This window comes from Sander lucioperca, chromosome 10 (genome assembly GCF_008315115.2).
Source record: "Sander lucioperca isolate FBNREF2018 chromosome 10, SLUC_FBN_1.2, whole genome shotgun sequence".
Taxonomy (NCBI): domain Eukaryota; kingdom Metazoa; phylum Chordata; class Actinopteri; order Perciformes; family Percidae; genus Sander; species Sander lucioperca.
Window position 1 is genome coordinate 3,650,098 of NC_050182.1, and position 24,418 is coordinate 3,674,515.

At 42.9% G+C, this 24,418-nt stretch overlaps 1 protein-coding gene across 5 annotated transcripts in view; it reads right to left on the reverse strand.

The window, feature by feature from the left end:
• Nucleotides 1–24,418, reverse strand: part of cadm4 (cell adhesion molecule 4) — a 158,803-nt gene that overhangs the window by 33,053 nt on the left and 101,332 nt on the right. Inside the window, exon 1 of one of the 5 annotated variants that reach the window (XM_031289170.2) lies at nt 8,711–11,078. The exons of 1 other annotated variant lie outside the window; for it this stretch is intronic. In XM_031289170.2, the coding sequence (XP_031145030.1) occupies nt 8,711–8,795 (85 nt within the window). In that variant the 5' untranslated portion in view covers nt 8,796–11,078. Of the gene's footprint in view, nt 1–8,710; nt 11,079–24,418 lie in introns of those variants that run through there. 3 more of the 5 variants (XM_031289142.2, XM_036006027.1, XM_031289178.2) reach the window with 3 other exon arrangements.

Genomic DNA, 24,418 nt, shown 5'->3' on the forward strand with positions numbered 1-24,418 from the left:
TTCATCTTTTTACGTGCACAAACACAATCAAACAGGCATATTGCCTCTGGCTAGTCTAACTGAATGCATCAACACACACATTTGAATACATAATGCCTTATTAAGTCTCTAAGTGGCTGTCTGTCCTGAATTTAGACACACTCCAACACACACACGCCACCACGTGTGTGTATATTAATAGTTTAAACTGCGGTCTCGTCGTATGAATCTGTGAACGCCTCAGTGTAAAAAGCTGGCCAAAGTGTAGAGCAGTGAGACCATTGTGGCAGCCTCAAAAGCACTTCACACATTCTTAATGCCATTTCTCCAGGTGCCAAACCAAACCAATTGATTACACTCCATTATCCCGATGTAATGGTCCTAATTACAGGTATTGGGAAAGTGCTAGGGGGGGAACACTCACTACTTTTGGGAATAAATATTGGAGTGCTGTCCTAGTCTTGCCTTAAAGTTTTTTTACAGGACCGTTTTTTCAAAACACTACACACAATTAGCACAACCACACACCCAATTAGCAGAACCCCTCAGACTCTTTGCAAAATGAAACACTCTTGCAAAAACTATACACTATTTTATAAAAACCATATGTTGTTACCATATGAAACACACACATTTCATATGACTTAATTCTGTTTGAACCAGTTACACACTGCTGTTGTTAACCCAAAACACTTTTAGCAATTCTACTTCTCAGTGATTAGAGTACTGTAAATGATGTATACAGAGAAAGTACAAATATACAATAAGTTCACCAAACACTAAACAAGACCAATGCTGCAGACTGAGTAAAATATAATTTATTTCTCTCCATATACCCAAATCAGTCAACATGTCAACATGGAAAATCACAACAAAACATGTCCCAGTTTTCATGCTACTACAGTAGTGTGCATAACACTGTTAGCTCAGCAAACAACAGACAAACATAAAATACTGTATCCAACAGGTTACAATTACAGTAAAAAAACAAAACAACAACAAACAAAATAAAAGATCTGAAAGAAACTGAAAATACAGTACAGAAAATACTAGACTTACATGCTGCATTTTTATAGTGCTTAAACCTGAGTGGTGTGTCTACAATTAAGCAGTCATGTGTTTGCGTACCTGATGACTGTGTTTCACAGATTGGCTCATAGGTGTGGTAATCAGTGCTTTGGAATTGCAAGGAAGTGACATGATATACTTCTGTGTCTAATGTATACAAGTGTGCTTAGTGTTTTGCAAATCACTGTGTGTGTTGTTTTGCAAAAAGTGTGAGGCTGACATTGTGCTTATGGTGGTGTACATCTGGGCCAATGTTTTGCTCCTTGAGTGTAAGGTTTTGATAATTGTGTAATACTTATTTCAGTGTGTAAGCAATCGGCAAAAACTGTAATATAATTATCCATATTACTGTAAGGATCCAGCATCCATTCTTTAAAGTCTAGCCTCATGTGTGAGGTGAGCATGTTGTGTCTTGTTTTTGGGGGGAATGAATATGCCCATACACACAGACATCTGTATGAATGTTCATGTGTCTGCACATGCTCCAGGAAGCACACACTCACAAATGAGAATGCATATGAAAACTCAGCAGCCAGGCTTTTCACTGGTTTTAACAGACGGGAACACATTACTCCAATCCTAGCTTCACTTCACTGGCTCCCTGTCCGTTTTAGAATTGATCACTTTAAAGGCCAGACTATATCTCGGAGATGCTTGTCTCATACGAGCCTGTTCGCAGCCTTAGATCCTTGGGCGGGGCCCTTTTAACCGTTCCAAGGTCGAGGCTTGTGACCAGAGGTGATCGTGCCTTCTCGATCAGGGCGCCTCGGCTTTGGAACGACCTGCCCGAGGAGATAAGGCTTGCTGAATCAATGACTTCTTTTAAGTCACTTCTTAAAACACATTTTTATAGACTTGATTTTTATGTGATGCTGTCTTTTTATCTTTTTATCCTTTTGCCTTTTCTCTGTTCATCGCCACTTATGGACTGTTCTCCTATAGCTTGCTATTTCCACTTATCTTCAATCTACTTCAAATTTCCTTTTTCTCCTTCCTGTCCTTTAGAGCTGCCCCATCTTTTGTTGCGTCTGTACAGTTATGTGTATTGATGGGCTGTGTACATTTATGTTTTGTTTATGCTTTTGTTTCTTCTGTTAAAGCACTTTGTAAGCTGTTGTTTTTAAAGGTGCTATACAAATAAAAGTTAAATATATACACAGACATATATAGTGGTGGTGATGGTGCAGTGGATATGACACATGCCTTTGGTGTGGGAGACCTGGGTTTGATTCCCACTGTGATACATCAACCAATGTGTCCCTGAGCAAGACACTTAACCCCTAGTTGCTCCAGAGGCGTGCGGCCTCTGACATATATAGCAATTGTAAGTCGCTTTGGATAAAAGCGTCAGCTAAATAACATGTAATGTAATATACACACATGGCAAAAAGTCATGCGGAGTGACACAGACACTCACAGAAATGTTTGTACATTATTTTCTAACAAACTTTTCTGGCTCCCAAACCAAATATTTTTAGACAAGGGGGCTGAGAAACAGCAGAGTGCCTCTTTGATGTTGCTGACAGCCCAAGAGTCAGTAATGAGGAGGTTGATTATGCTCTGATTGGAGCGCCCTCAGTGTTTGTGGGTCAGGCTGTTGACACAGCTCGGCTAAGTCACACCTCCCGCTGAGCACAATGGACACAGTGCTCGCAATTGGAATTCAATTTGATTTATGCACAATTAGCCATAAGGCTCCAGCCAGCAGTGGAAAGTGATTGCATTGAAGAGAGTACCAGCCTGCTGGGCTCCCAAAACTAGTATTTACCAATTTGCATTCCTATTTGCATTCCCTCTCTCCCAGGCAAAGTTTGTGGCAGTGGGGATGATTTAGAGAAGGAACGACATCAATATCGGAACAACATCAATATCGAAGCATGATGATAAAGCAGGCAATAAGAAGTGCCGATGAAGACGGGACTATACATATTTCACTGCTGGGTCTAGCAGAGCTCTTTAAAACACCTTCAGAAGGCTGAAAATGTTGTGAGACAAACAGATGGTCGCTGTCATGGCAGGAGTTGCTGACGTGACTGCTTTGGGCCAAAATTAATGTCTGTATTTGCAACCAAGTGTGTCCTAAGTTTCAGTGTGTGTGTGTGTGTGTGTGTGTGTGTGTGTGTGTGTGTTTGCGCAGAATAGGTGGGCATGTGCATTGGATGTGCATATGCAGGGGTTGGCATATTGCAATTAAGCTGCTTTGACATCATCTGATCCCGCCAACTTCATCTAAATGTAATTCTCCCCTCGATTTTAATCGCTTTTAATGAAATACTCAAAGCCTACATATTCATCACATCAGGGGAAACAGAGAGACAGAGTGGATATTGAACTGAAGACGGAAAGAAACCAAGAGGGGATAAAGACAAAGGGGACTCTAATACTCTATGGAACAGTGAAAAAAACTTAACAATTACCACTAATTGTAGTCATTATTGCTCCCATTCTCTGCATCAATATTGTGATTCATATCGGGGGCCATCAGGGCCTGCCACCGCCATCCCAATTATTTTTGTAATGGCTGTTATTACTCATCACCATGGCAACCGGGCTAGGCCGCCATTGTTTTAAACAATATTAATTGTAATATTCCTGTAGTGCATCCCAGCCAAGTCAGTGCAGCGTCTGTGTGTGATTAGTGACCCATCAGAACCAATAGAGAAACAGAGCTTCAGGTGGGAGAGCGACTCCAGACAAGTGGTCAAAAGATTGCTTCTGGGAGGAGGCCAGAAAAACGAATTAGCCTTCCATTTGTACACCCACTTCTCCTAACAGCTGTCAACCCTTCAAAGGAAATTAGCTGCAGTGGCGTAGCAGTAAAGCGCAAAGAAAAGCGACAAAGAAAAGTAAAAATAAAAAATTGTTGTTGCAAGCGAGATGGCTGGCATCCGCTGTTGCCTGCTGAGAGATGCCACCCAGAAACACCTGCTGGCTGCTGGTGGATGATCAATCTGGGCGAACGGAACAGAGGGATAGAGAGATGGTGGGGGAATAGGGCTCTAACCAGGAAATGATAGCAGGGAGTTAGGAAGTGATGGTTTGTATATAATAATGCAGCTGGCGGGGGCTGGACGAAATATACGAGAGATGACGCATATTCTTCCACTCCTGCTCATAACGCAGCTGGGTACAGCACTTTAGTTTGACTGTAGGTTTTATAGGCTGCCATTCACATCAAGGCCATGAGCCTGTGCTTCTGTTTACCAGCAATAGTATAGTACAGAGAGGGAATGAGAAGGAGGGGGAGGGAATCAACCTCTGGGACACAGGTATTAATCTGGTCCCCATTAAAATCTGTGCCCATAATAAAATACTCCACAAGAGTTGAATCATATTAAGAGAGAATGCTGAGAGGAATCAATACCATGGTAGTGCACTGACTGCTATGATCAACGGATAAATAAAACAGGAGGGGGGAACAACAACAATCACTTCTCTCTCCAACCAAGCGGGGGCAGTATTTCATAGCAGTGAATTGGTGTTTCTCATCATCTGAAATGCCTCTACCCCCGCTGTCACTGGAAAAAAAGGAGCCTTTATTTACTACGGCAATAGAGATCTGAGAAGGGCCATCATTTCAAAATACATAAACAAATAAATAAATAATAGGCGTGCAAATTCATAAGACAAGGCTGTTCAGGGGCCCTTCCTAATGGTCCCACAATGGGGTTGAATTATAAGCCGTGGGAGGGAGGGAGGGGGTAGAGGGACAGAGGGAGGGGATGAAGGGAGGTGTGGAGAGTTAAAAGGGGGATTTGGGAGGCAGCCAGGTGGACTGCTGGCTCACCCTTGGTCACGGTAAATTCTAGAAACTGCCTCACTGGTACAGGGTTAGCGGGCTGAATTACCGCCTTGCTGCGTCTCTCTCCCTCGGTTTCACTCTGCCCTTATTTCTCTCTCTCCATGTCTCTGAGAGTGAAGAGAGGAAAAGATGGAACAAAAAGACAAGCCACAAAAGAGATGAGCTGTCTCCATTTGCCCCAAACAAGCCCCCTCCATGTATCCTTGAAGTAGTGCAGTCACTGTCTCCCTATTCATTATCTCTCATTATCTTTCAATTGGATGTGGGCCAAGGGCTTGTGTTTTCTTTGCATGCTGGCCACGGATTTACAGGGGAATCGATGCAGGAGACTACAATGCACAACCCTGCATGCTATTGCTGCTTTAATTAAAACAATAACAGCAGCTCATAGTTTCCACTCTTATGGGGTCGTCCGTTCGCAACTTCTCTATCTCTCCCCATCTGGATGCACATTTTTTCCCAGCTATCCCCTGAGTCGGCAACGCGAGCCTGTTTCCACAGTATGTATGCAAATTAAGTTTACAATGTTTATGTGTGTGAGCTTGTGTAGCTTATGTGTGTATGCACACTTGCTCCAGGTTAATCAGAGAGTTTTGCGGTGTACTAACTCTATAAAATAGCTGACTTTGAGGTTCTTCTCCTCCATACCTCCCTCTGCAGCCCCACAACTCTCCCCTTTCTCTCTCCCCCCTTTCTCTTCCCAGTCTAAAATTATCACTCCATCTCTCTGAAGGAGACAGAACTCTGCCAATCCAATCCAGTGCAAAGAAAAAAAAGCTCCCTCTATAAATAATACATAATCCTTAGCAAATCTCGCTCTCGTCTCTCATTACCTTCGTTCTGTCGCTTTCCCCTGTCCTCCTTTTCTTCCCTTATTTGAGTAAATCCCCCTCCCCCACCGCCGCTTCACCTTAGTCCACAACTCATAATTCTCTCCTCCCGCTGCCTTCCTGTCTAATCTGATTCTCACCATCTTTCTCTTTCTCCTTTTATTCAAAGCCACAGTCTCTCCATCCCTCTTCTCCCCACCTTCTGCCTGATCTAATCCTTGATTCCACCTTCCTTCATCAGTCCCTTTTCCTTTCTTCCTGTCTTCTTCCTTCTTCTCTTCCCCGCTATCTTTTATTGCATTGCTCATCATGCATCTTCCTCACTAGCGCTGTCCTAAAGATTCTCTCTTTCTCTCCTGGGCCTCAGGAGAATAGTTACAACTTTCTTTCTTTCTCCTTACTCCATCTCTTCACTCCTGCCCCTCATTCCTTTTCTTTCTTCATGTTGCCCCCCCACCCCACCCCACCCCTTTGCAATAATTTCCTTCCAAGCTGCAATAGGCTTTCATTCTCCTTGCAATCTCTCTCTCTCGCTCTCCCTTTTTCTGACTCAGTGGGAATCTTTTCCCCCCCTCTCTGCTGGTTCTATCTCCACACTCTCCTTCGCTAAATGTGATTTGTTCTGCAGCTCAAGTCTGCAGCATAATCGTGCTGTTTTTATAGTGTGCCGGGAGAGCGAAAGAGAGGGAGCAAGGGAAAGACAGAAAAAAGTGAGGAGTGAATGGGACAAGAGGACAAAACGAACGATTGGAGCGGGAGACTGAATATCTCAGTTTTTCTCTCCCTCTTTCAACTTCTTCTCTACTTTTGCTTCTTTTAATTGCCAGTTGTATAGCTTAACCATCTCTCCACTTTCTCTCTCTCTCTGCCTGTGTTTCCTAATCTCTCTCTTCGTGGCAGACCCTCTCTCCATCACCCATACTGTGTCTGTGAGCACTGCACTGCTAATCAGCAATCTCAGCATAACATTGTCTCTGTTCACTCTAGACCTCTCATTAGAAACATTTACTTTCATTAATATTTTTATATTTTACATCCTGTTTTTAACACTCTGACTTTGCTCCCCAGTCACACTGCCTCCATCCTCAGCACTGACATTTGTTTTCTTTCTTTCATCACCTTTTCCTTTTACTACCTCCCCTCTCCTCCCTGCTCCCACATCTCTCATTTTGACCTTCGCATCTTTATGTCTCTCTGGCCCTTAGGCGTATTTCAATCACCTCGTCCCTCTCTTACCCCATCCCCTCTTCTTCCGTCTCCCTCTCTGCATTGCATTTCCCTGAACGCTCTCCTCTCTTGTCCACCCATCCCATTACTTATTCTGCTCTCTTATTCACCTCTTCTTACCCTTCACAAACCACTATTTTCCTCTCTCTGTCCTTTCTACCTCTCTTTCCTGTCTCCTCTCCTGACATTCAAAGCTGGTTAGTTCTATCTACTGTGCAGCGTTTTATGGCCTGGGTCTGTCACAGCCCCAACAACCCGGCTGCGACAATGGCCAACACACACACCCCAACAGCAGCTTAAAGGAAATTTACAGGGCTATTACGCGGCGGCTACCACACTGGAGATTCACCACAGCCAAAAGAACTGGTCTTAACACCCCTTCAAATCCAGCCCATGGCTGCCTTCCCTTTGGTGTGTATCTGTGGCACACTTGTACTATGTACGAGAGAGTATATGTGTCTGCACATTCAAGGCCCAACACAAAACTGCTCTACTGGCATGAATTACATAACCACTCTGACTGCCAAGAAACTCATTCTTTCTCTGTATCCCTCTCTCCCCCATTGTCACCCTCACCCAGCATCCCCCCTCAACATCCCACAAAATACAATGTCCTTATGTTGATCTAATATGCAAAAAAAAAGAAGAGAAGGAACTGTGCACAGCGGCACAACGTCTTGTTTCCCGGCATCGGGATAAGAACATCTCCCTGTATTAAATGCCTAACAACAATAATGACAGAAGGTATTAATAGCACCTAGTGACTGCCACTTATCCCACTTCAATTCATGTACTGCTTTTTCTCACCATCTCTGCCTTGTGTTTAATCAATCTTTTGACTCTTGGTTTCATATCTCGACCTCACGCAGCTCTTTTTGAAGCCTAGTCTCTTGTTTTATCTTGTACCCCCTCCCCTCCATCTCTGTCTTTCTTGCACACACACAGATTGCGTTGTTCTCCATCTCTTTCTCTTGATTTCTCTTTTTCTGCCTCTGCTGCTCCATCACATACAGTAAAAGTTTCTATCTGGCCAGGCCTTGTGTCAGTCTGTCTCTCTTATTGGCCTCTTGCACTGGCCCCATTGCCCCCCCCCCCTATTCTTTTTATATTCGACAACCTCTCCATTTGGCTCACTATATCTCTCCCACTCTGGGGTCCAACTTTCTTTTATAATGTTCTTCAGAGGAGAGCTGAGAAAAAGGCTTCAGCCACTCTTATATCTTTCTTGAAAACAGAGAGAAATGTCTGTTCCCTTTAAGTATTGTTATCCATCCGTCCACTCTCTTTCTCTGCCTGGTCTCTCATTCCCCAGTACTGTCACCTCTTGGGCATATGCTACGGTCTTCCAATTCTCTCTATTCTTAATCATCAATTCTAACTTAATTACCAGCATTTTGAGGAATTCATCTGAAGCTCTCACTTCGTGATTCCATCGCGAGCTAATCCTCCCTTGGTCATGTGCTGGGCACTGCACTGGATGTCATTCCGTATCAATTTACACCAATTAGTATCGTACACACAATTGTGTTCTCTTTTTATATAAGGGATGCATCACATTACAACATTTAGAAAAAATATCTGCAGGGAGTTTAAATTAAAGAACAAGGAGCTTGTGCTTAGACTAAATTACCAAGTCCTGGCTGTAATGTGAAAAGAGTGTATGTGAATATTATGTGCTCATTTCCCTGACTTATTTGCTGTTTAATGATAGCTGAGTTTCCCTCTAGAATCGATACTGCACGTCTCATTTAATCTGTGTATGTGTGTGTATGCACATGTGGGTGTTCATGCGTGCATGACTTACGAGTGATGCAGAGCAGGACCAGGACCAGGCTGCGTAGGGCCAGAGAGAAGGGGGCAGGGAGGAGGCGGCAGAGGACAGGCTTCATTGTGTATTGAGAAGCTGTGTGTGTATGTGTGTGTATGTGCACGTTTGATCAATGGCTCCTCTGTGACCCTGCCTGCACTGCTACAGACAAACCAGTCCACATACACACACACTCTGATTTGTTCTCAACTGCAATGCTGCAGACACGTGCACACGCTAACTGCCCAGCTTTACTTCAGTGCAATCAAACAGAAGTTGTTGTTTGAGGACAATACTTAAAGAAAGGACTCTTATGTGCTACACTGCATCACAACACATGCAAACACATAACACTGAATTGTAGCCAGAGCTTGCATGCAATCCACAGACGTTTGGCCAGAGCTCAGGGCGCTAACAGAGATAGCGATTTAGACACTATATCACAATGCACACAGAGATGAGCTTAGAGCAACAAAAAGTTCCACTGTTGACTTTAGCACCTTGTGCTGCTTAGAAAGAACTTACGACATGCATTGTCTTAAATCCATACAGTGCAGGGGTTTTGCTGCTACAAAGCAGTAGAGGAGCTCAGTCCCATCTAAGCAAAACGACAACAAAGCAAACACTGCTAGGCTAGCTATTTTCTACCACAGGGCTCCTAGCCTCCTGAGACTAAAGCCCAAGACTCTCAGAGCAATAAACCACAAAAACCAATACCAAAAGTGACCAAAGCAGACCTGAAATATTGTGTTCTTTACCAGCAAGGGTATTCAGTAATGGCAGCTATGCAATTAACCAAATAAGGGACAATTTAATTAGCTCATCACCGACTGCAGTGTCAAACTGGGAGCTAGGCTAGTTCTAAGCACAGGGCGCTTCAACAATTAGCCACACAATTAACCACAACAACAGACTGCTTGTCTCGTGTAGGTCAAACCACACTGCTCCAAGGAACGGAAAACATCAATAATACTATATTTCAGTCAGATACAGGCTGAGAAACTGTCTTCCAAAGCAGGTCAAGTGTATCTCTACTGATGTTGACTGAATGCTAACTTTTGAAATAGAGCTATCGTGCCCTCGAGGACAGAGAGAAATCTAGGGCAACATTGTTCATTCAACACATTGTATTTTAATGAGTTAAACAGGGTTCTCTGCACTTCTCACCAGACAAATCGGTAGGCAGAAGTCAATGTTCTTTTGAGCTTTAACCAAACCGGCCAGGCCTCCGGAGAGATGGAGACACTATCTCACTGCAACTCATCTGGCGATAGCTAGGGTTAAATAAAATCCATTGAGCTTGAGTGCCGCTCTATAAAGAGAGTGGAAGTGCTTGCCCCGTGTAGAATAGCCAACCTGCAAGAGGTTGAGCAAACTGCAGTCAGATGCTTTAGTTTCAGATATTACACTTTTTAGTCTATTTTACCCCAGAGACTATACTTTCATGAGGTATCTACCATTATTCACTTAAATGCTATCTCTTTCAATATGCTATCATGCATACACTGTATCATAAATGGACAGTGATTTTACATGGTAATTTTAGACTTCTCAGAATAATCACAGGCTATCAGACAGTGTAATCGTGCAACATCGACCTGCCTAACTCTTCCTTTCCAACATGCTCCACTGGGTGCACTCCAGCTACACAATCACTCATACACCCTGATCTGAAAGTCTGCTGTGTTTAAGATCCGGACAGAGTTCCGATCCAATGCATCAACGGTCTCTGGGAGTGTGTAGCTCTCGTGTTTGTATGTGCAAATACGTGGGTTTAAAATGTGTGTGTGTGTGTGTGTGTGTGTGTGTGTGTGTGTGTGTGTGTGTGTGTAGTGCAGAGACAAAGTGTGATGAGCTACACCACACACCTCACTGAGCACTTCTGATGAAATAAAGTGCGGGTGTCATCCTTAGATTACTACACACTGCCCGTGCTCTCTCACTCTCTGCGCCACTGCAAAACACAATGAGCTCTAACAGCGATGGCCCTGACACTTCTGGCAAAGCCAAAGCGGATCATCGCCAATCTTCCCTACGGCACTGACTTCACCGGTCAACTGGTTGACGCTGAGAAAATTACTCAATGTTGTGTGTGCACCACCAACTCGGGTCTGGCAGGTCTGGGGCCTGGCAGCAGATGGACTGCAAAAAAAGTCTATTCACAAGCTCAAATTGAACTCATCAAATTGGGTTTAATTTATCCTTTTTCTCTCGCCTCTTCCTTTAGTCCTCCAGTCAATCCGTAGGAGCTTGTTAGTTCCTACAAGTTTGTCCTCCTTTGGCTTCACTTTTTTCCTGTTGATCTATGAAAATTTGCAAATTGCTGTAATCCCAGTGTGGTATGACTGTTGATCACATCCATCTGTCTATCCGTTTTCTGTGTTCCACTTGTTTATATAACCCTGGCCACCCTCCCCTTGCTTAGAATGTGTGTGTGTGTGTGTCAATGTGGGATCAGTGTCTGCATATTTTGCATACTATTTTGTGAAGGTTAGAGATGAGTGTGTATGGATGGAAGCAGTGACAATGATTCTCTTTCAGGTCAACAAACAGTGGCGGCGTGTGTCTGAATGTACTTGTCTGTCCAGCGTTGACTGAAACAGAGTGTACATTTGGCTGTCTGTTTGGCCCTTTCACTATCTACTACCCATTAATTTATCCTTGCAGGCACACACAGAGGCATCATAGTGCCTCTTTATGTTAAATGGCCGTTTTTATGGCTGCAGGGATGTGCATGGCTGTCTGCTGACAAGAACTGTGTACATGTTTATGTGTGGCATTTGTAATTCAAAGTGGATGTGGATATAGCAGAATTGAATGTGACTATGACTGTGTTATGAATTATGCTGATGTGAACCTGGCTCATGAAAAGATATCAGCTTCATATTTTTACAATGATGAAACAGAAATAACTGCCTACATTGCTAGTACAACCTGCCAGTATATTTTGCATCAACACATTGTACATAATGCATTTCCTTTATTTATGCTCATTGCCACATGTTATAACATTACTGCTATTGGCAATAAAACTGGCAATACAAAGCCAATGGTGGAAGCTAACTACACTCGACTGTGTGTCTATGACTTTCATTGTCTTGTAAAATGTGAAAGGCAACACAGTCTTGCTATTATAATAGCACCTCTTCTTGTTCGTAATCAAGTGATGATAAACGTTCAGTTCTAATCTGCCAAACACTGTATTTACAAACATCTTAATGCATAAAATTTGAAACATGCTGTTCCCTATTATCAACTCAAATAAAGTCAAATGGATTTATCAAAGGCTTTTAAAATAGGGTCATCACAAAGGGCTTTATAGACATAATTACAGACAAAAACAATAACACATTGCTAACATTGCCCTACTGGCGAGTGTGTGTGTGTGTGTGTGTGTGTGTGTGTGTGTGTTTTTGTGTGTCAAAGTCCCTGTGTGGGCAACCCCCTGATGGGTGTATTTGTTTTTGTCGCAGTGTGTGAGGAAGGAAGGGAGGTAATGGCAAATTGTGTTCCCTATCCCCCCTTCCTCTTTTTTCTCTCCCCTCCTCTCTCTCATCCAAATCAAATTTTTAATGGGCTTCATTGGTGCCACCGTGGAATAAGTGTTGCCAAAGCACTTAAGGGGCTTAAGTCAGCGGCGTGCTGAAAATATTAAGCACTCAAACAGCCTTACAAGGATCCCTGCCTGCTTAAGTATGCCGAGAAGGTCCTGCCAGCATTTAATACCAATGGTATTAAAGCGCTCCGACATGGGAGAGGAACAGAAATATAGATATATACAGTATGTTCCACAACTGGGAATAGAGAGAGAGACGGAGGCTGTTGGGAAGAATGGAAAGAAGCTGTGGAGACATGCGGTGGGAGACAAGGGAGAGTCAGAGGGATAGAGGGACTAACAGTAGTAGTAAAGTGAAGAAAAGAGTCCAACTAAAGACAAAGGACAAAGGAGAGAAAAGGAAAGTGAAAAGAAGTGGTGAGACAGTCGGAGAGACGCAAGGGAGGAGAGGAGAGACAATTTGCAACAAAACAAGCAGTGTAGAGGAGGAGAGATGCGAGGGAATCGGGCCAAGGTGTGGGAGGTAAGGGTTGATGGGATAGCTGCGAACCAGCAGCAGAGGGCTAATGCAGAGATTCTATCGGGAGGCTTATCCAAGATTAAATTTCTTTTGGTCCTTAAGGCGCTTCTCGGGTAAGCGGAAGCGTCGAATTTATTTCTTATGTCTCCCTTGAGGTTGTGTGTGCGAGTGGGTTGGGAGAATGTGTGTGTGCGTGTGTGTGTGTGTGTGTGTGTGTGTGTGTGTGTGTGTGTGTGTGTGTGTGTGTGTGTGTGAGCGTGTTGTGGAGGTTACATGTATATCGTATACGTGTCTGTGTAGGTGTGAATTTTGAGGGTTTATTAGCTGGCAAAGTGTCAAGGAGAGCATGTGTTGTTGAAAAGTGAAGATAAATCAAATGAACATCTCTGCAAGGCGTTTCAGCACAAGTGAACATCCAAGTATTATTGCGGTTACATTAACATAGGCATGTGCACTCATACTTATAGATATTCATGAATATAGATTGTGTTTGTGTAAATTCTAAAGTGCAATTCAAATAGTAGTTTCAAGCATTGTTTTCCTTTTTTTTTTTCCCTTTTCTTTTTATAAAGTTTGTTTTATGGAGTTGCCACAAAGTCCCAGACTACCAGAAAGTTTAATCACTCACAAGAAAGTTTTATTTGAACTGTCCTGATTGAGTAATCTCCTCTGGGATTGTCTACAGTGTATAAAATACACAGTACTATACAACTACTGTTTAAGATACTGCAAAACCAATGGGTTTAAAGTTTCTTCTTAAGGACAACATCATAAATACCGAATTATAGGCCATTTTTCTCATAAAAACAACTATTTTGACCCAGCTCTGAGTACATTCACATCAGGCTTGACATGCTCAGCCTCTCGTTGGCCCTCTGTTCTTCTTCCCCTCTTGTCTTTCTGATTTCTTGTTTGTCAGACTTGGTGTAAATAGCTAGCCTGCGGGCCACGCACTAGCTAATCCAACTTGGTTTGCTCTGAACTCTCTAATTAGAAAAGTCACAGCTCCTCGATCTACGGACACCATCGGTGACTGCATTTTCTGGAGGCACGGCTCATGGATGTATTTAGAGAACAGCATGGCTCAGGCTACTTCCTGCTCATCTCACGCTCCTGGGCACAGGAATCAATACGGCCCAATCATTTGGGTACATTTCAAGTGACAGCACCCGTCTTTCCTCACACAATTTAGCATTACAAAGTTTTGATTTTCTTTATTTTTCAAAGTCTGTTGACAGTGGAGCCTGGCAAATAAATACAAGTCAATATGACTTACATCACGACAGGCTAACAGGAATACAAAACAGATTTTAGTATTTGAATCACTCGCTTTTTTTAAATGACATTTTTTGAATGTGAATACATGATCATGGCAGTGTGTCTTTTCATATACTTCTACTTTGCTTCACCTTTCTCTACAGTAAACCAGGAGATTAAGCTCACTTTCTGGCAGACAACAGACCTGGCATTGGCTTTTCACTGGTTTTACAGGGTAGAAGAAAAGAGAATAAAGTCGCTGTGGTAGCCATTGTAGACATCCTATTATTAGTCTCATACCAACCTAACATGCATCAACCGTGCATTTAAGGGGACACGTTTAGCTTATTCTGTTCGAGCCTGGCAAAGAACTGAGCATGTATTTTAGAACTCTCAAATGACAGACTGCAAGAACTGAAAATAGAAAATACTATTGATGGCTGGTGCTAGTGTAGTTGAAGAAGCCAGTTGAAGCTCAATAGCAATGCTTGTTGTTTAATTCATTGTGTTGAATTCAGGTAACACAGGACTCTGAACCGTTCTTAGATGCTTTAATCCTGTAAACTACCAGAAATGTTTTTGTCTTGGGGCCATACATTAATGTGAGCCAGAGTTGCAATTTGTCTCAACAAAATCTTCCTCCTTCTTTAAAATGAACCAACTTGGCACAATTACTTTCTTTTGCATAGGATGAATCACACCACACCGAATCTTTTCAGAACGCAACTCAAACCCTGATCTCTGGTGTCAGAGTATGCTTTGTATGTATGCCTAAGTACCTATCCTAACCTCCTCCCTGTGACTTGTGTGCTATATAATACAGTCAAACATCCTGGACTGAAAAAAACCTTGCCACTAAACGCAATCCCGGCAGCAATTTCTTTTCCTACAAAACGTAATTGGCAAAACAAATTAGTATATGTAGGTATTTTGTATGAGACAAACTGGGGTTGCATTGTGAATGTCTGAGTAGGCCCTGGAACACGCCAGCAATTATAGGCTACTGAGTCAAAGCTGCTCTCAGGGGATGAAAACAATGGCATTTTATGAATAGTAGCTCTAGTTCAAACTGAAAAAACAGGTACACACAGCAGCCATACAGGTTATGTGTAAAAAAGGGCTTCAGAAAAGGTAACAGTCATCGCTATTGTGAATAGCATCTGTAACACCAGTAATCAGATACAGTGGGATTCAAGGTACAGTAGCTGCAGGTTTTCTTTTTTGCTCAGATAAAGAGAACTGCTAGATATAAGGTGTTAGAGCATATAGGCCAACAGGGCTGGAGGCTATTTAATGCAGTCATGGCTCTTGGCCCTTGCTGTTCTTGTACATGCATTCATAGAAAGACACACAGTTTAAGTATAAGAATGCATTACAGGTGTATTATATTATGCAGAACCATGCAAGCCCCCCGCCCATTGGGATGCAACAGAACGCTGAGCTCAGTCATCCCTTATTCAGTCAGATAAATGCGAACAGTGTTACCTGCCAAGTTGAGAACGTACTGTCGGAGCTTCCTAACGAGTGTTTCTGTGTGCGTTGTGAGCCACATGCTACAAAGCTACCTGCTGGGAGTAACACTCATTATCCATGTGGCATCATACCTCCCAGTGACAGGCCACGACTCTCTGCTCACTGTTTTCTCTGCTGAAGTCGTTTTTGTGTTCCCTGTGCATGTGCTAACATTTACGTGTTACACGTGTGGTAAGCTCCTTTGTTCCCTGATGTGTGTGTGACAGATAGGTGTGACAGATAGGTTGTCACTGTGCCTATATATGCATGCACCAGTTCACTATCTTGCTCTCTACATTCCAGGTTTATGCGTGTGATGTGTTAGTGATGTGCATATCAACTTGTCAAGGCCGCAGCTTCTGATCTTTCATTTTTGCGCGCTCTGCAGGAGGATGGTTTGTATATTTCGGTGGAGCTGGAAGCGGGGTCTGGACTAGGTTAGCTGTGTACTGCCGTGTCACAGTGTGGGTGATTAGAATTAAGCGGGTATGTGCCACCTCGCCTGGGGGTACCCGGCCAACCGCCTTGCCCCCATTCCGCCAATTCACAAACGCCTAACAAAGGGATAATTTCTCCCTCGCATGATATAATCTTTCCTTTCACCCAATGCTTCAATGGAACCCTTTATGGCTTTTTTATCACATCTCTCTTTCCCCTCCCTCCTTCCATCTCTTTCTGTCTTTTTCCACTCTGTCTGTTGCTTTCTCGACTCCTCCCTGTTTGTCTCTCTCTCCCTGCTTGCCCTCTCTCTGCCTCTGTTGCTTTTTTCCGATCCTTTTCTTGCTCTACTCTTCTCTCACTATGACCTTACAGAGGGTCGTTGCACTGAAGTCACTCCTGTTACTCTTTTCTCCCTTTCTCTCTCTTTCTCTCTCTGGAGGAAAATCACACACTCATCAGTTTGCCGGCTCTGTTCCTGACGAGCAGGCTCGCAAGGAGAATATTAACGAAGCTCCTCAGCCAATTAACACCTAAAGCACATAACAACCTTTTATGCCAGCAGACACACTTGCATGCATTCACACACACACACGCACGCACGCACGTACGGTACGTGCTGCACATGCACAGACACACTACCGCACAGAGACACTTGCAGGCAACCACGTACAATTTGGCCTAAACACACTCATACAAGCAAATAGGCTCACATAAACAGAAACACACATACAGGCCTCAAAGCAAGGATGCGCGATCACACACACACAAACACACTAATAGATTGTGCTGATGAGGGTGGGTGTAGAAGGAGGGGGACATTCATAGGAGCAAAGAGAAGTAATATAGAGAGACAGGAGATGCAAACAAAGTGATGAGCAGCAGTGAGGCAGAGAGAGAGAGAGAGACGGAGAGAGAGGTGAGGAGAAAAGGGAGGGAAGGAAAGATTGGGAGAGGGGGGAGTAAGACAGATTTATGAAGTGTGAAGAAAGGCATAAAGAAAAGGGGAAAATCAGTGATAGAAGGTTAACGTGGCTTGGCTGCTCCTGACCTGGCTCATGCTAATTTGAAAGGTTTAATAGTGGGTGGGTGCACACAGGCGCGTACATACACACACACACACACACACACACACACACACACACACACACAGACAGACATATATACACACATATACACATATATACACACACACACACATATACATATATACATATATATATATATATATATATACACACACATATTTGACACTGACATATACATAGTTAACTTTACCAGTACAACACAATGCATTAAACATGGTGGCAGAAAGGGCATTAGCGGTGAACCTTTGCACACACACACACACACACACACACGCACACGCACACACGCACTTCTGGACACATGTGGGGCAGTTTCCTCATATGCATAAAACATGGCGAGAGACAGCAGGAGCAGGGGACGTGAGGGAGATAGGGAGAACAAGTGCGAATGGACAAAAAGCGTATGGTAATGACCCGGATAACGAAAGGCTGCTGCAAGGGGTGGAGAGTCAGAGAGAGTGAGAGGGGGACAAGTGTGAATGCGATAAAGAAATGGTGAGGAGGGAGAGAGGGAGAACTTTCCTCACGGCCTGCTGCTTTTGGATTGAACAGCGTGCAAATGAAAAATGGAGATGAAATAATTAGACAGGCAGACTAGAAGCGCTCATCTAAATATGTAAATGCACTTAATTTTACTTTGATTTGCTCCACTGCTTCCCTATCACTCTCCCACTTCTATCTCCCCCACGTTCCTCTTTCCATTCTCTCCCGCTCATCTGTTCCTATTCCACTCCCGCTTCATGGTTTTCATCTCCTTTCTCCCCCTCTTTCTCACTTCCTCTCCCTCTCTGTCCTTCTTTCTACTCAGTTCTCTCTCTGCATATTAAAGCTACAGTACGTTAATACACTGTAGGTATGTCAGCTCGATTATTCACTGTTTTATGGACTTGCAGGAGTCAGAGAAAGAGAGAGTGTGTTTAATTAGTTAATTTACGCCTGTCTGACTCTGTGATGGGTTGTGCATGTCTTTGCATGGTTGTGCACACAGTGACGTGCATCTGTGTGTATATTTGTGGTAAAGGATACGTTTAGATAAGTCCATCCTAAAACAATCCTCCCATGCCATACAATTATTCCTCCTGTCCATATGGCAATGAATCAATCCCTGAAGTTCAGCAGTCTGAGTTAGCCAGATCAAGTGTGTATCGCCCAAAGTTAGGTTTTTTTGGTACAATATTTCCTCTTTGTGTTTCCCCAGACACTGTTTCCTTGCCTAATTGTGGCGGAGGGATACAGCCTGACATGCAGGTTTGTTACCGGAACTATGGCATTAAGGGTGATGGATGAAGATACCTTGATTTGATCCTATGACATGCTGCTTTTTGGATGCTTTATATTGGCCTTAATGGTCCCGTAATACTGAACCTGAAGTCTCTTTCCCGAAATTCAGCCTTGGTGCAGAATTACAGCCACTAGAGCCAGTCCCACAATGAGCTTTCCTTAGTATGTGCCATTTCTGTGTCTGTAGCTTTAAATGCTATTGAGGAGGAGAGAGGGAGGGCAAGGTGGAGGGTGGGTGTGTGGCCTTGACCAACTGCCACTTTGCTTGTTTGCAAGCCTGTCTCTCTCTCTTTCTCATGGGTGGGCCAAATTCTCTGGGCGGGCAAAGCAGAGAAAGGGGAGGTAACCTTGCTCCTTATGACCTCATAAGGAGCAGATTCCAGATCGGCCCATCTGAGCTTTCATTTTCTCAAAGGCAGAGCAGGATACCCAGGGCTCGGTTTACACCTACACACGCCATTTCTAGCCACTGGGGGACCATAGGCAGGCTGGGGGAACTCATATTAATGTTAAAAAACCTCATAAAGTGACATTTTCATGCCATGGGACCTTTAAGCTAGCAAGAAGCTAGCATCTCAGCCTCTGACTGACCTCAGAACCCACCAGGAACTCTTTCAGTCATTCCATTCCCTCTCAGTCCCTCTCTTATTTCCTCTAATCTCCGTGTGTTTATTAAGCAGATTCATAAAGCCCAGGATAAGCAACATTTTTTTGCTCAACTTGAAAAAATGTAGTTGTGTCTTTGCCTAAGTTTACAAAGCCACAAGCAAATTTGTAGCTAATCAGGCCCACTCGCATCTTTCCATTGACTTTGTACGCAAACATGCCACCTCTAAACTTCGTCTCTCATTCTGTCTGAACACATCTTTTACAGTGGAAGAGGGTATCGCTTCACAGCCACTATGGAGAGGATTAATAACTCTTTTCAACTTACATACAGTATGTCATGTAAGTATCATGTTAAGCTGGGCTTGTGTATCTGCATGTGGGTATTACTGGAGATAATTTGACACCCATGTTGTGATCCATATTTAAAAAGATGGCTCTTCCATCCCAAGAAGATAAGGCACAATGAATTTTATTTATCTTGTTTTGTTTTAAACCTTTCTCTCAAAGCTGCCCATGTTCACATCTCTACTGTCTTTTTAAAGTCCAATAATTGTGGTAACAGTTCACAGATCCCATTCTAATTTAATACATTGTGCATAAATTCTAAACATGGCTGATTTCTGCTAGCCTGGTCCTACCAGACTCTCGTACATTTCATTTGTACAGAGAGTCTGGCCACTCTCCATTGACAAGTGCTAACTTCCTTGAAGGCGGGTACTCTTTAGTTTAAAACTACTGGATCTGCCCAGAGCCACTCTGGATCTGCCATAACCAATCGCTAACGTTTGGTCGTGACGTATGTCATGCGCATATGCAACAAGAGGGGAGACCGACAACTATCGGCTTATATTTAGCATTAGCATCGCTAGCCTTATCCAACTCCTTCACCACTAACGGAGCGAGCTGGAAAATCAAACTTTTGCCACCACAACATCATGGCCACCAACACAACACAGCAAATATTGTTCTTGCTTGGGCTTTAACTTCTGGATATTCGGCAGCGTTGCCACAACGGACCGAATGGCTTCGCTCGCAACTAGCGCACAACCTCAACGTCATCGTTCTCAGCCACTCCCTCTGATCGCTGATTGGACCGCCGAGCGGAAGTACGTAGGAGGGCGGAGCCAGGTTAGATTTCTGCACCTTGTAAACAAAACTGGCTACAAATCACTGTGAAATTAAAATCTCCCCTCCTATCATATTTTCCAAGAATTGTAATAATTGCTTTTTTAAGAGTGTTTTGACTGAACATGTTATTAAATTAGATTGTGCATTTTCATTGTCACTTGTATTTGCAGAAGTTTCTCTTGGAACAGAGATCTCAATTTAAATCACTACAGTACCTGGAAGCACAAGTGAAAAATGAAAATGTGAGCGAGTTTGTGTGCCTGAGCATGTTCACACCTTTGTTTGTCTGTGTATATGTGTGTGGATTATAGATTAGAAGTCACCGTGGAAAAAGGCAGCTGTCCTTCTTAATGACAATCTGTCAGAGCTCTTCTCTAACTGCCCCTCCTCTTTCATCCGCCTGTCTTCTCTTTCTCCAACCTTGTCCTCCTCTCTTTAGTCTGACTTTTACCAAACATCCCTCACTGGGACACTTACTTCCTGTTCCTACAAGGTGACACTGACAGCAATCCGCCTCATTTTACTTCTTGGCTTTTTCATCTTTGCCTTTCTCTCTGCCGAGAGAACACACACATCAATTTGTATATCTGTTTTTCTTACAGATTGTTTTTCCTCCTTTTACTGGAATGCGAGAAAAAATAATAATAAAAAAAATTGTACGGTTTTATTTGGAGATCAGAGCTTTTCCATCTTGAGCATATTGATCTATCATCTACTGTATATACAGTAAATGTTGTACATTGTAATACTATATGTAAATGTTTAATTCATTTCTAGTTTTAACACTCAAATTGCTTTTGTATGACTTTGTGCTCTACAAATAAAGTGGCACTTGAGCACCCACGCACATTTTAGCTTCCCACATCACAGTTAAATGATCATATCAGACAAATGATGATCAATGCTCACAAATGACTATCTCACTAATTGTGACACATGATGAGGTTACTTATTGTGGTTTGAGAGATTTGTTTGGTTAATTGGATTAAAGTAATGATTACTGATAGATTAAGCAAGTATGATTTATTGGATCCGTCACTTTTCTTCAGGCTATAACTTTTCTCTCTTTTCCACCATCTGTCTTTCTGCCACTGCTGTCTCAAGTCCAGGAACATCAAGTGTCTTATGGGTTTTGATTTGATTCCTTCCAGTCCTTTGTTGTTTTTTAGGCTTTGTTATTTTTCTATTTTCATGATTTTTTTTCCTCTGAGGAGAAAAACATGGGTGACATTCTTTGTGTTCAAAGTTTGTTTCTTTTGCTGACATCAAGATAGCTAAAGGTATCAAATGCAGCATATTTATTTATATGTCCCTCTCGCAGAGACACCACCCACATCGCCCACATACTGTACATCAGTACTGTGCTGAGCAGCCAGTTGGCATGTTCAAGGTACCTATCACTGCCTCCACACGAGTCACCCTAACACAGCACTGTCACCAAAACACACACACACACACACACACACACAAACACACACACACACACACACACACACACACTACTGTGTGGGAATAATGATGCTGACATATCTGCAATTTATTAATCATACTTTTAATAAGCAGAGACGACCACATTTATACACATACTGGCAGACCTTAACAATGGCTCTTGTCTTCAATCTGCTAATTTTCTTCAACTGGACTTTTGATTGATTATTATGAGTTCAGCGATTAAAAAATAAAACGAATGTGAAAAGCTGTCAAATCTCTTTTTCACCCATAAGGGCTGTCAATCACACACACAGCACTCAGTGGATCACAGCCGGGGCCAAGAGGAGCAAAAGATGGCTCAGCCTCCATCCCTCTGGTGCCAAAGTAAAAGAAAGAAAAAAATCCCCTTGTCCCCTTGTTTATTGTACAGCAGGTATGACCGCTCTTTGTCTTTAACAAGCAAATACTGGTTCAAACTGCTTTAACAAGCCAATAGTACACCATGCCTCTTAGAACACAGGACACATGCACACACATTCCTCTATTTATTCCTGGATGACTCAAAGTGGACAGAGAGTCTGCAAGCCACAGTAGAGGGATCCACCAAATGAGCTGAAGTAGCTCGGAGCAATTAACAGCCTGAGTTTTAAACATCTCTAGCCTCTTTTTAAATAAAAATTCGCATTTTATTCATTTTCACTTCAACAGCTCGGTTGGTTAACCAGTTTGAGGGAACTTGGGGGATTTGAGACCTTTTAGAGACTAACTCCAAGAAGAAGAATTAGACCCCAACTAGCATGACTAATGCTTTTAACATTGCTGCTATCAGGCAGTGTTTTATCTGTGAGGTTCCCAGTACACCTGTTGGTAATTCTAATGAAGAGAACAACACCCCCAGCAGGGGACTAAATTAAGCTGCAGCAGTCACAAACAGGCCTAATAAGGCACCATGTGTGTGTGTGTGTGTGTGTGTGTGTGTGTGTGTGTGGGGGGGGGGTTTTATTAAAACCTTCATAACTGAAAGCATGTTTTGCATAAGTAAGCTTCAGCCCATGGTTTGGTAATGATAGTTATTACATTGCTCTGCCTGCAGGAGGCTATCACACTGACACACACATAAACACACTTACACACACTTACACACCATTTAATTGATACATGTGCAATTGTGAAGTTCAATCATGGAGTTATTTTGGAAGGAACCAAGCACCATGGAAACGCACTCATGCATGCAAACACATAAAACACACACACACACACACACACACACACACACACACACACACACACACACACAATCCCCCACAGCATTACACACACACACACACACACACACACACACTCCCCCACAGCATTACACACACACTGTGTGGCACTATCTTTGTGGGGACCCGTCATTGACATAATGCATTCCTTAGCCCCTTACCCTAACCTTAACCATCACAACTAAATGCTTAACATTAACCCTTACCCTCACCCTAACCATAACCTAATTCGAACCCTAATCCTAAAATCAAGTCTTAATCCTCAAACAGCCCTTTAAAGTTGTGGGGTCCAGCATTTTGGCCCCACAAAGCTGCCCGGACCCCACAAGTATACTGTATTCCCGGTTTTTGGACCCCACGAATATAGTTAAACAAGAACACACACACTTACACACAATCATCCTTTGCAGCTCGTTCTCTCTCCAAACCCAGCTCCTCATACTAACATCCATCGCCTAGCAACCACCTATCAGGAAACACGCTCACCTCTGGACCCCAAGTCCCCTGCCCCTGACAGGCAGCCAATCAGGTGAGTTGCTCCCCTGGGAAAACTACTACGATCAAGAGGAGAGGGGGAAGGGAAGTGTGGAGGGTTAGTCAATAAGGCTTCAGTGTCACCAGCACAAACCTTCCTCTCTTTTTCTCTGTTAAGCTTTTCACCCTGTTTTGCTATGTTCTTTTGACACAGTTATTGATGTCAGAGCATCTTTCTCTCTGTGTGTAGGAGGCACCCAATGACTTTAAAAACCCAAACCTATGTTATACTGTAGATGTACAGTACTGCATCGGATACACATTCTAAGTGAGACTGTGTTTTCTATCAGTATGCTCATAGACAGATTAGAGACAGATGAATGAATACTGGTCATTTACAGGTTACAGATATTTTGCATTTCTTTCTCTAGTTTACATTTACCAGAAACATTTGCATTGCAGAAAATTTGATTTTCTAGTCATTGTTTTCCAGATTTCATCTTGTCAATTGTTTGAAATGTGCTTCTTATCCCGGCAAATAAAGATGCCTCAAATAATAAGACATGACTATGACAATATTTTAGTCTGTGTCAGGGTTTGTATTGCAACATGTTTTGAGAGGGATTATGTCCCGCCAAAGAATTGTATTTATTTTCATTGGTGTCAGGTGATTGACAGTAAGCGGAGCACAATGTAACGCAGTGATATAAAAGCACTCAACCTGGGGACTTCTTGGCACAATGAGATACCGGTAATAATAAAACAGAACACTAACAATACCAAATCAAGGCTTTATTTTTTAACTGCGATGGATTTTCTGTTTTTGGCAATTTTCAAGTCTGCTGCAAGGTTGTTTTTCAAGAGGAGTAAAAATGGCAGCAAAGATGGCATCTTCTGATGGTGAAAAAATGAACTATTGTGTGGCTCTTTTAACACACCACTGGGAAAAAATATAAAAAAGAGAGGCACAAACAACAACAATGTTATCCGTCAACAATAAAACGGAGACGATCCTGCAGGCTCCTTATGTGACAGTGACTTTAGGACTAATCTCACAAGAACTCACTTGATCCAATGGAACCCCAATCAAAACAACAACAATGGAGGCAGATGATCAGACTCAGAATGCTCAGCCTTCCCTCACAC